Source organism: Biomphalaria glabrata, chromosome 7 (assembly GCF_947242115.1).
Source record: "Biomphalaria glabrata chromosome 7, xgBioGlab47.1, whole genome shotgun sequence".
NCBI classification, from domain to species: Eukaryota; Metazoa; Mollusca; class Gastropoda; family Planorbidae; genus Biomphalaria; species Biomphalaria glabrata.
This window is the reverse complement of record NC_074717.1, coordinates 39,691,357-39,704,053: the sequence shown is the minus strand read 5'-3', so window position 1 is coordinate 39,704,053 and position 12,697 is coordinate 39,691,357. Positions and strand designations below refer to the sequence as shown.

The following is a 12,697-nucleotide window of genomic DNA, read 5'->3' as shown; positions in this document are numbered from 1 at the left end:
CCTTAAGAAATATTTAGCTCTGACATAAAATATCTGGACTTATAAAAGAGGCCCCATATCTCAAATAGATTATGGCCTTTTTAAGTCAAAATGTAATAGAGTTTAACAATACATATAAATTCTGTTAGTGTTTTTTTACTGTCAATAGCAAAGTGTCGCGTGTCAAACATAATGAATATAGATCTAAAGGAGAAATAGATTTATATCTAGATCTACTCATTATATGAAAAATTATTGTCTTACGCTACAGAGTACGGTAATCTTATCCAGCGCCAAATATAAAGGAGGGCAGGCGGGGTACTGCCCCTGGAGATCTCTTTATTTGTTGTTATTAAGTTGTTGTTTTTTTACGACAATGTTTAAAAAAACAACAACAGAAGAGCAAATGAAAACGCAATATTGTTTTAATAAAAATGTGTCAAATATAAAAAAAATTGGATCGAAAGAAAGAGAACAAATATCGATTTGGAAAAAAAGCGGCCATAGTGGTCATTTAGATTGCGTACAGAAGCTGGAAAAGTGCACAGTCATAGTACGTGGGAGAATTCGTGATGAGTCTGTCCATCTGGGCTTTAAAATCTATACATAAGAGAGTTAAGCAAATTTTAAAGACCTTTTCTAAGCCATTAAAAATTTAATGACCCCAATGGAAATTGTACTCATCTAATGCTACAAAGCAAAGCAGAATTATACATATGCGAATTGATTGAAATATCTAATCATGATAAATACACTGTTTTTTGCCAACCTGTATTCCACAAACTACTGAAATAACTAGATATTAACATACCTCGCGAATTCATCTCTATAAAATAAGAGTTCCACTAAATACTCAGAATGTGCAAAGTGTTCCATTAAAGAAAAAGTTTGGGAAACACTGCTATAAACTTACAAAACAATCACAGCATCGGTGTAAGATTAAGCGTGTGAGGCAATCCGTAACTTTATTTTCAAAATGATGGTATTGGTGGAAAAGGGGGGGGGGTGACTATAACAATAAGCAACAGGTGAGAAAGTCCTAAAGGAAGTGACATTTTTCAACCTTACTTTATACGCTCCCACCAAATCCAATAAAAAAAAAAAAAAAAAAAAAACATTTTAAAATATTGCTTTAGATTAGAAAAAATTACAATAGCAAGACGAGTTATATGGAGAGAAAATAAAAACATCAGAAAGTTTAGAACAGGATACATAACAATTTTGAGGAGGTTAAGATGAAATTCGACACTAAAAAAAAACAGATTGAATAACAAAAAAAAACAAACTCGTGCAACAAAGAGGTCAAAGATGTGTTGTGACACGCTCGTGCAACATCAACACAGACAAAATCTGCTGAACCATACACGAAGTCAGTGAACACTCACACACACACATTTATACAGTGAAAAAAAAAAGATAAGAAATTATATAAATATATTGGTCAGTCACATTTGACCAGGTTGATTGATTCAGAAACTTCATGGCTCTTTAGACATATGGGTGTGTGTGTCTCAAGGACAAACTGAATTATGGGAAGCTTTATGCTAAGTGTTAGTGAAATTACTTTCTTGGCTGGGGCAACAGAATAAAATGTTTCTAAATTCAACCTTCCAACATTTTCTAACAAATAGACAAACGAAACAAGATAATAACTTCGAACAATGAAAAATAAATGTACTAAGGAAATTCCCTACTTATAAGAAAACTTGTGTCTACAGAAAAAGAAAATCCATTTTATTGTATCGAAGAGCCGGCACTAGATGGGTGTCAGGCCTGGAACACACAGCAATGTGAGGTTTTGGTCCGGCCCTGACTCTACTTTGTTCTATGTTTGGTAAATAATTAACAATCTTCAATGTTACAATATAAGAGGCAAACAGAAAGTTTGGAATAGTGATTTCAGGGAATACATTTTGACCACAATGTATGTTTGTTATCCAGTAAATAATTGTTGAGTTGTGCGCAGGTGCGAGGTCAATTACGTGTAGTATTTGTCCCCTAAAGTCTCGAGTTTATTTACGTGTAGTCTTTGTTCCCTAAAGACTCTCCAGCTAACTTTTGTAAGAACTAACGAAAATCAACTTTAAAGTTTCTTATTTCCCTTTCACTTCACTGGGTTTTTTTAAATGAGATTTCTAAAAACAGTCAGTACTTGCTCCAGATTGTTTATGCCTCGGGAGATTTTATTAAGTTTCCACAGATTTTAGAGTTGCCATCACAATCAATGTTAATCAAAATATGTATACTAGCCTCGACCTCACCTCTGCTAGGAACCTTTCCATATTTCTAGCTGAGCATTCCTGTCTCCCAATCTCTTCAGAGATATAGGTATTATTAAATACAATCAATGTAGAGCCTTGACATCTACAACTGTCTCGATGCGTCTAGATTGCAGACTCCACAACCATAAAGTTGGATTTACAATCTTGGCAAGTCGTTCATAGAGACTTGAAAGACGTCTACAGGCCTGGCATGACGCCTACAATTACAAAGAGAATGCGTTACCAAGATTCTTTCTGTTGTTCTATTGTTGCAAGCACCTTCCTACGAATACTTTTTTTTATGCGTTTGTCTTCATCTGGAAGCAGATATTTTGAACCCTCTCTTAGGATAGCGAAAAATCAATAACGGATGGACATTTACATTAGTACCAGCACGGCCATTTCATAAAAGAAACGTCAGCTTCCGAGGCTAAACTGTTCACTCATTTCTCATATAGTTTGTAGGTATTTTTGGGGATGAATATGTATTTTCCTTCTTCAGGAAATAATTATTATATCCATAGATGGTAGTGTTCGTTTGTTATACATGTTTCGGATGATCCTTCAGGATCGTGCATTATTGGGCCTAGACTATGCATCCCACTATACATGGACAATTTAATGTATTGGGTGTTGTGACATATACGCAATGCATATCATATTATAAATGGATATTTTTAATGGCTTTAAAACAACTTTTTCCTAGTTTACATTTTATTCCGAAACTAAACTGTTTGTGAATGTCCACTTTTGTTTTGATATTCAATTATTCAAGTGAATGTAGATGTGAAACAAAAAAATAAAAAAAATATACAAGAAATAACTGGTGCAGGGGGAGATAAACACCAACTGAGAACACTAAAAAATAAATCAATGTGATGACATTCCAAAGAGTTGCCTCCCTTACATAGACATCGATATGGAACAATATTAAAAATAAAAATTGAAGAAAAAAATATGTGTAAAAAAGACCAGCATAATTAGACTTACCCAAAGCACCGTGGTCTATATGATGTGATGGGGGTGAAGGATTGCATGAATAAAAAAATACAAGGAAATTAATTCTATGACAAATAAAACAGCAGGTAGATCTAACTTACGATGATGAAGAGATAACGAGATAAACAAATAATTGACTATAACACAAGGGTAGAAAAAGGAATCAAAGAAACGTCTTATTATTGACGTAGGTGTATATATGTGTGTGTGTGTGTGTGTGTGTTGAAAATGGACAAATCAAAAGATTGTCTAATCAAAACGAAAAAAAAGCATTCTTTAAGTTGTTCTGTGTAGGCATAATTTTAATGGACTACGTTTGTGTGTACATGTATTGAGATGGTAACCAGAGCGAGCTAAGCACATGCCAACTCTTAAACGTAATGGATTAACCTATCTTTTTAGTCGATTGATGAATTGTCATCGACAACGAATAATTGTGCAAAGTTTCAACTTGATTCGAGAATGGAAAGTGGCAGAGATAACGTGTACAAACTTTGCACCAGACAGACAGTGACAGACAGACAGACAAACAAACAGCGTTAGTTAATATTATGAGTTTTGTAAATAAAAAGAAGTATATTTAAACGAAATGCTACTTTGTAAGTAAAAGCAACCCAGTGTAACTATTCAAGTATTTTTAAAGTGCAAAATAGACAAAATACTCTTCAGTGATAAATATAGCCTTTCAAGTAGAATTATATATATATATTAAACTAGCTTACAAAAAAGCTAGCCGAGTCCATAAAGGGATTCCTCTTTAAGATACATGGGGGAATGTTCCTCAGCCGAGGACAGACGTGGACAGCAAGGGTGAATCTAAATTGACCACCGGCGGACAATGGTTATGCCTGCGTTGGGCATGAAAAAATGAGTTAGTCGCAGCTGGGGCAACGTTGCCACGTGAAATACTGCACGCCTCATTAATCTTCGACAAGCTTTATAATAATATATAGTTGAAAAAACAAACATGGTAGATCTAACGTACTGAGGTCCGGATTTGAATAGATAATGTCTTAAAGTCTAAGATATCTATATCCCCTGCACTATATTATTCCGATCTTTTATGTTAGATTTATAGTATATGATTTAGACTTAAGTTAGGTGAATGCCTTACATTATTTAAAGTAACAGCAACCTGTATTAAAACGTCTTTTGGCTCACAATTAAACTTTTTCATACCAAATATGATTTAACATGCTCAGAGATTAATATGATATATTTAAGAAGAACACAAGGAGAGTGACAGAATAAATATCTTAAATTTTGATTAATACATTTTTCATAACAATCTCGAACAATTTTAGGCAGGCCCATAAGAAAGTGGGGGGGGGGGGGGGGGGGCTCTAACCTTGTGTTGCCAAGAGGTCAATCCTGCACTGGCTAGGCAAACGACTGCTTGTTGTTTTGTTTTGTTTTTTTCTTTTTGTTTTTCTTTTTGTTTTGTTTTTTAAATAAAGGGGGTAGGGCGCTACAGTTTTTACTGCTGATTCAACTTTTTGTTGCTTTTTATCAGCTTTCTGGACATGGGAGATAAGTGTATATTGTTTTAGTGTTTAACAAACACAACTCTATCGGGATTCGAGCTAGAGCCCTTCAATTTAAGGCAGGCAAGCTGTAAAAGACTGGACCATATCGCATTGGTTAATATTGATGTGGGGGCGCTGTGGCTGGGTGGCTAAGCGCTTGTCTTCCGAAACTGGGATCCTGGGTTCGAATTTCAGTGAAGACTGGGATTTTGAATTTTGGGATTTTTAGGGAGCCCGTGAGTCCACCCAACTCTAATGGGTACCTGACTTAAGTAAAGGGAGGTGTGTCGTTGTGCTGGAAAGATGGCACCCTGATCTTTAAACGTTGGTAAAAAAAAACAACAGATGACCTTAGCATCATCTGCCCTAGAGATCGCAAGGTCTGAAAAGGGAACTTCCCTTTTTTTTTTTTTTAACTCATATTGATGTGCGCCTTTTTCTCTAGAAACGAACGTCCAAACCTACCTCTAACAGAGTGCTCCTAAACCTGACGGAGAATGTCCAGGCGTCAATGAACTATTTGTCTTTGACCCACAGCAGACGTATTGCTTATCAACTGAGCATGTACCGTTAACAAATGATACTTATCTATATATAGACTTAGCCACGATCTGCGAGTTCCTTGGCGTCCAGCCAGCGCCTTCCAAAAAGCCAAGAGGATTCGATGTTCTTACTAGCACAGGGGAGACTATCTCTGCAGTGAAGCCAATGACTAAGGAAAGGGTTTAGGGAATAAGCAGCTTGTTTCGGTAAATTTCCAGAGTGAACTTTTTCACATTAAAAAACAGAATCCCACGATTAGGGTTATGTTGAGGGGCTTAAGAGTTCTCATAAGTGAAAGTCTAGTAACAATTAATAAGATAGACCTGACAAGAAGTGCATGCTTATTGTTTTTTTTTAATTGTGTATCAATAAGACTCTTATCTTATATAATACAGACGTTACTTCAAAAAAAAAAAAAGAAGATGATTACGTTCTACGCGTCATGCATTCAGTCATGCATATTAACCAATGACTTAAATTCTGCCAAGTCACTGGTTTTCTTGGCTAGCTAAGGCAACCCATTCCAAGCTCTAATAATACTAGGGAAGAAGGAGTATTTGTACAAATTTGTCCTAGCATATGGGACGAGGAATGTGCCTTTATCTTTGTGTCTTGCTGAGTATTTTAGTAAATTTTGTTTTTGTATTTGAAGATTATGGTTCAGTGTTTTATGTATAATTGCTACTTTACTTTTGAGTCTTCTGTCCTGAAGGCTTTCTAAATTTAGTGATTTTACTAAAGGTGTTACTCTAGTCAAATGTGAATGTTTGTTTGTTATGAATCTTACTGCTCTATTTTGTGTCCAGTTTCTTAATGTTTTCTTGAGTTCAGGAGACTCGATGTGATCTCCTTGGTTTGAAGACAATCATAAATGCCCTCACACACACAGACAACACACATACACAGACACATGCACACCAATGTCGAGTCTGGAGAGTCGGTAAGAAAATTTGTAAAAAATGATTTTTGATAAACTAAACAGGTGAACTAGAGAGTCAGTTTTACGATTTGCAAATGATTGCATAACAGAACAACAAAAACAACAAAAGATGCTGACATTTTAGAATTAAATGAAATGGGAATCAAAACTGACTATGTCTTTCCACTCAGAAAAATTTCATTTATTGAACGTGAGAGAAAAAAAAAACCCAACTAAAACCACTTGTTTTATTAATAGTAAACGTTCCACAGACTAAAAACTCAAAATACCTACATCTAGGTGTTTTATGGACATTTGTCATGAAATTACCATTTAGATGAAATTATATAAAAAAAAGACGTATCTGGGCTCGCATCTAAATATTTGGATAAAATTTTAAACACGAATCTTTGGCCTCCCGCAGTCACAAGTGGCGAAACGACTATGGATCATGTCATAGAAAGACTGGGCAGCTGATGTTTCCAAAGGAACGTAGGTGCAGATAAAGTTTGGATCAGAGGCGTCGCAGGCTCTTCCAGGGTGTAGCACTCTATGCTGCAAGTTTCCTACGGATCATCGGCTCCGGAATTTTACCTCAGAGTTAACTCCCGAAGTGTTTTCCATGTTTAGGTGTAGCCGCAAGGCAGAAGAGGTTAGATTTCAGAGTTCTCTTTCTGGGTAGGTAGCCAACCAAGGCCAACGAACCAAACTAAGACGTCTGCGTAAATGTAAACATCACACAGTTTTCTCCACATTGTGAAAACCAAATATCTTAATATGACCAAACGGTTTCAAACCCAATTCTTGCAGAACACAGTGCCAGGTAGAAGGACAAGAGAAAGATAAGAGACACATAACAGTCATTGGCGGATATTAAAAGACCGGATACCAGAAATAGTTTACATTTAATATCTTTAATATCATCCACTGTGTTCTATTTGAATTATTTCACTATATTGATTTATAGTCTGAAGTAACAAAGTTATACGTTATTACTTAGGTGATAGTCTGAACTAACAAAGTTATACATTATTACTTAGGTGATAGTCTGAAGTAACAAAGTTATACATTATTACTTAGGTGATAGTCTGAACTAACAAAGTTATACATTATTACTTAGGTGATAGTCTGAACTAACAAAGTTATACATTATTACTTAGGTGATAGTCTGAAGTAACAAAGTTATACATTATTACTTAGGTGATAGTCTGAAGTAACAAAGTTATACATTATTACTTAGGTGATAGTCTGAAGTAACAAAGTTATATATTTTTACTTAGGTGATAGTCTGAAGTAACAAAGTTATATATTTTTACTTAGGTGATAGTCTGAAGTAACAAAGTTATATATTTTTACTTAGGTGATAGCCTGAACTAACAAAGTTATACATTATTACTTAGGTGATAGTCTGAAGTAACAAAGTTATACGTTATTACTTAGGTGATAGTCTGAAGTAACAAAGTTATACATTATTACTTAGGTGATAGTCTGAAGTAACAAAGTTATACATTATTACTTAGGTGATAGTCTGAAGTAACAAAGTTATATATTTTTACTTAGGTGATAGTCTGAAGTAACAAAGTTATACATTATTACTTAGATGATAGCCTGAAGTAACAAAGTTATACATTATTACTTAGATGATAGCCTGAAGTAATACAGTTATACATTATTACTTAGATGATAGCCTGAAGTAACAAAGTTATACATTATTACTTAGATGATAGCCTGAAGTAACAAAGTTATACATTATTACTTAGATGATAGCCTGAAGTAACACAGTTATACATTATTACTTAGATGATAGCCTGAAGTAACACAGTTATACATTATTACTTAGATGATAGCCTGAAGTAACAAAGTTATACATTATTACTTAGGTGGTAATAGTTTTTCTTTAATCATTTTGACTCCCAGTAGAGCATAGGGCAACAGCACCAGTACTAAGCCATCGGACTCTGTTCTTGGTAATCTCCATCAGCTGGGTCCATGTCCATCCTGCCATTTTTGTTTCTTGGTCTACTGATCTTCCCCAAGTTTGCTTCGGTCGCCCAGCCTTTCCCTTGTGGGTTCCAGTCTGGAGCCTGTTTTGCAAATGTTTTCTTCTGTAGATGGTGGTAACAGTGACGACCATATAATAGCATTAGATATGTTTTACCAGGCGTCAGAAACATCTACCTCTCTGCAAATATACACTTTAAAAGACCAGACCTTCTCAAAGACCTTCTCAAATACCTTCTCAAAGCAATACATTCTACATGTGCTTCGGTAACATCGCCAAAGCTTATGCTTGTAAATCTTAACTCTTGTTTCACTGCTGGGGTGAGCTCGTCCTCTATACAATGAGTTTTTGTGTGTCAGGTAAATCTAAAGGCACGCGCTGAGAGAAACCTGTTTCAAGTCAGGCGTGCCAGGTACAGTGTGAATGTGTGCGTAGAAGGTAGCTTGTGTGTGTGTGTGTGGATTCTAGACATGCTCATAGTGGCATTAGCTTGAACATAAAAAATTATTGTTTGCAATTTTGCTGTGAAAACAGAGAGAGATTGAGTGTGTGTGTATGTGTGAGAGAGAGGGATAAAGAGAGGAAGAGAGAGGGAGGGAAGATAAACAAAACGGGAAAGAAAGGGAGGTAATATTGAGGAACAGAAAGGGGGCATATTTTTATAGAGAGAGATCTTAATTAGAAAAAAACACGTGAAAGTCTCATGAAGAATATGCCTGCAGTCGTGTGCGCGTGACAAAGAATAAGCATACATATAATTCCTCTATTGTTGAATACATTATAACAGTCACAAGAAGTGTCCTGTGATGTAAAGACCTTGTGATCTATGGGGCAGATGATGTAAAGGTTATCTGTTTCTGTGGCCCTTGGTTAACGAGGGTGTCATGTGGCCAGCACAACGACCAACCGACTTTACTTTTCCCCAACTTTGTCAGGTACCCATCATTGCTGAATCAGAGGTGCCCTAATGATCCCGAAATTCAAAATCCCAACCTTCACCAGGATTCCAAGCGAAGCGCTTCAACACTCAGCCACCGCACCTCCTCTCCTGTAATGGAGTTCACAAAAGCTCTGGCAAATTTTCTTATAATCATTAAACGCTGACGTTTCCCAGACATCTCAATTGATGACAGAGATGTGTAGAAAAAATACTTTTTCTTGGCTTTCTTTTCCAAATTTGTTTCGCTTTGCTAAAAGAAGAGATGAACCCTAATTCAAAATACCATTTTTTAGAAAATTACAGTCTCTTATGTTATCTTCTGAAAACAAAAACGTTTCTTTCAGAGAAACATAACACAGAACAAAATAATTGTAGCCTTAAAGTTTCTATGTGTATAAATATCAGAACGACTATCATATTGAAATGTGTACCTACAAATGAGATATATATATATATATATAAATTAATTGTAGGTACTCATTTATTATATAGGTATTATATATATATATATAATCGGTAGATTTTAAAATTGATTCCTCTACAACTATTTTCTCAAACGTCAATCAGTTTGCAAACCCCATCAAACAAGCTAGTGGTCAGGAGAAGCGCTGTAAACTCACGCGGTGGGTTCTGGGAAGGTTTAAAAATGGAATGAAAAAAAAAAAGAAACTTAAAATCACTCTTTTTTTTCCGATTTGTATTTTGCATATATTTTCTACAAAGTTTGAAATCCAAAATTACATGATGAATGTTTACAAATTTTTTTTTGGTCAGAAATTGAGTTTCGTAAATAATTTTAAAACCATTCTTTCTGGAGAGAGGGGGGGAGCAGGTTCCCTCCTCCTGCCAGCAAAGGAGTGTGTAAACGTGCTGAAAGGCCTCCAAAATTTTCCTGTGTTTTGAGGTTCAGGACGTGCTTTTCTCCAGTCGTCTGCAACTTTTTTTTTGAGTAAGATGGACGCATGTCGAAAAAAAAGTTGAAATGTGCGGGTCTCGCCGATATTGAAGAGTTTTCTTTCAACCGTAACATAGAAATGTCTGGTCTACTTAACTCTTTTTCTCCGTAATTATTTACCACATTCTGGTGGAATCAACGTTGGTATCGTCAGTTATGAGAAAAAGAGTTAAGTCTCACAGAAGAGGAGGCAGCACTGGCCTATCATATCACGCAAAGAACATTTGAGGTGCATGTGGCGCAGGTACGTCTCTAATGAACGAGATCGTCCTAAGATCATTCTCGTGTCAAGTAAGATATCTTGTCACTGACCTAATATTTTGTTTCTTAAAAGTTGTCAACATACCGATGTAAGGAATCATATGTTATATGTAATGGCCCGACATACGATTGTCAAAAATAGTATCGGAGACGTTTTAAAATGTCTTCCTGTAAAACTTTTTCAGTAGAGATTGTTTTAGACTCCTCTTGAGAAAAATTTTTTGCATTGTCAGTGGTCAAACTTATAACCTGAAAGTCTCTAGCTTCAAATATGTTAATGTTTAAAACATTGGTAAGAACTTCATTTCACTTGCTAGAAATTCAAAACAAGGATTTATAAATACAATGAAACACATTTTTTCCTTTGAAAAACAAATCTATCGTCTTCGCGTCCCATTATGCTAACCCAATCATTCCTCTGTGCTAACCCAATCATTCCTCTGTGCTAGCCCAATCATTCCTCTGTGCTAACCCAATCATTCCTCTTTGCTAACCCAATCATTCCTTTCAGCTCAGCTAACTCAATCATTCCTCTGTGCTAACCCAATCATTCCTCTGTGCTAACCCAATCATTCCTTTCAGCTCAGCTAACCCAATCATTCCTCTGTTCTAACCCAATCATTCCTCTGTGCTAACCCAATCATTCTCTTCCATTTACCTACATATTGCTTTGGTGTTTTTATTATTTGCTTATTCCATGCACCAGTTCACTCAGGCCCAAAAATAGTCTTCACATGAACTATTTGTGTATCCATGTTACATTCTACAAATCTATAGGTGTATTCACTTTTCTGTGTATATAACACTGTACATGTTTATGGCTTCAAATCTATAGGTGTATTCACTTTTCTGTGTATATAACATTGTAAATGTTTATGGCTTCTCAAGCAACTCCCTCTATTTTTATATCATGCTTCAAGGTTCTGTTGTACTTTTCAATATCCTTAGTTGTTTCCCTTTGTATCCCTCGTTCGTTTTCTCTCTCTTTCACTGCCTCTATTTCACTCACTACTTTCTCTCTCTCTCTCTCTCCCTCCCTCTCTCTCTCTCTCTAAGCTAAGCGCAGTAACACACCTTCTCAAACGCTGGCAACAGTTCATTCTCTCTCTATATTTCTCTGTCTATCCTAGAGACAATGCATTATTCTTTTATAAACTCTCTTTCCCTTTTTGACTCCCTCGCTCACTCTGCATTTGGTGCGTGTGCGCGTGTGTGTCTATGTGTATGTGTGTCTGCGGTCTGGATGTTACCATGACAACACAAGCGCTATAGGGTAGGGAGAGAACAGCATATAGAAAACTAGAATTGGGTCAATAGATAATAAAGCTGTTAGGGAAAAGAAAGAAAAATTAACGAAACAAATTGAAATACATGTAGTCTTTTAAGTCACTCGCAAAGTAGGACCTCAAGGCATTTAGTAGAAAGATAGAATGGCCAAGACTACTTTAGACTAAATACAAATGACCAAATTAAAAATAGATTTATATCTCAACAATTAGTAAATAATTAAGAAAAGAGACAAATTTAAAAACAAGATATTTTTAAAAGATCGGTGAACATTGCGTCAAGACTTTCTGTACGTGTGTGTGTGTGAGTGTGTGTGTGTGTGTGAGTGTGTGTGCGTGTGACGCTGTGTCTAACAAAAGACTTTCAACAATTGACAGAAGACAAAAAAAAAGTTCTTCCCTATCCATGTCTTTGATGTCAGTTTGCTGTATTTGTGGATTAAAATAACACGACATTGTTCTGTGCTGCCTCTTCCGTCTTTTCTGTTTCTTCTCTTCAATCTTCTTATCTTATCTTATATTTTAAAGACGTTACTCCAAAAAAGAAGATAATTACGTCCTACACATTTCATGTGTCAATCTAGTCATGCATGTTAATCAATGTTTTAAATTCTGCTAAGTCGTTGGTTATCCTGGCTGATTCAGGCAACCCATTCCATTCTCTAATGGCACTAAGCAAAAAGGAAAACTTGTAGGAATTTGTTCAAGCGTTTGGAATAAGAAATGTGCCTTTATCTTTGTGTCTTTCTGAGTATTTCATTAGGTTTTGTTTTTGTATTTGTAAGTTATAATTAAGTGTTTTATGTATTATCTTCTTATCTTTTTATTCTTCTGTCCTATGTTTAGTGATTTTTACTAATGGTATCACTCTAATCAAACTGGAATATTCGTTGGTTATAAATCTTATTGCTCTATTTTGTATTTGTTCAGATGTTCTGTATATTATCCTCTATCAAAAGTTCTATGCAGTGAGCTGCAGTCTCTTCTGTCATTTCTGATTCTTCTCTTTTATCAGATGTTCTGTTT

At 35.5% G+C, this 12,697-nt stretch overlaps 1 protein-coding gene across 5 annotated transcripts in view; it reads right to left on the bottom strand.

The window, feature by feature from the left end:
* The window catches only part of LOC106067293 (junctophilin-1-like), a 114,437-nt gene that overhangs the window by 31,489 nt on the left and 70,251 nt on the right, over nt 1–12,697 (bottom strand). For 4 of the 5 annotated variants that reach the window (XM_056036797.1, XM_056036798.1, XM_056036800.1 and 1 more), the window contains exon 3: nt 3,231–3,245. The exons of the other annotated variant lie outside the window; for it this stretch is intronic. In XM_056036797.1, coding sequence (XP_055892772.1) covers nt 3,231–3,245 — 15 coding nt within the window. The remainder of the gene's footprint in view (nt 1–3,230; nt 3,246–12,697) is intronic. 5 annotated transcript variants of the gene reach the window in all.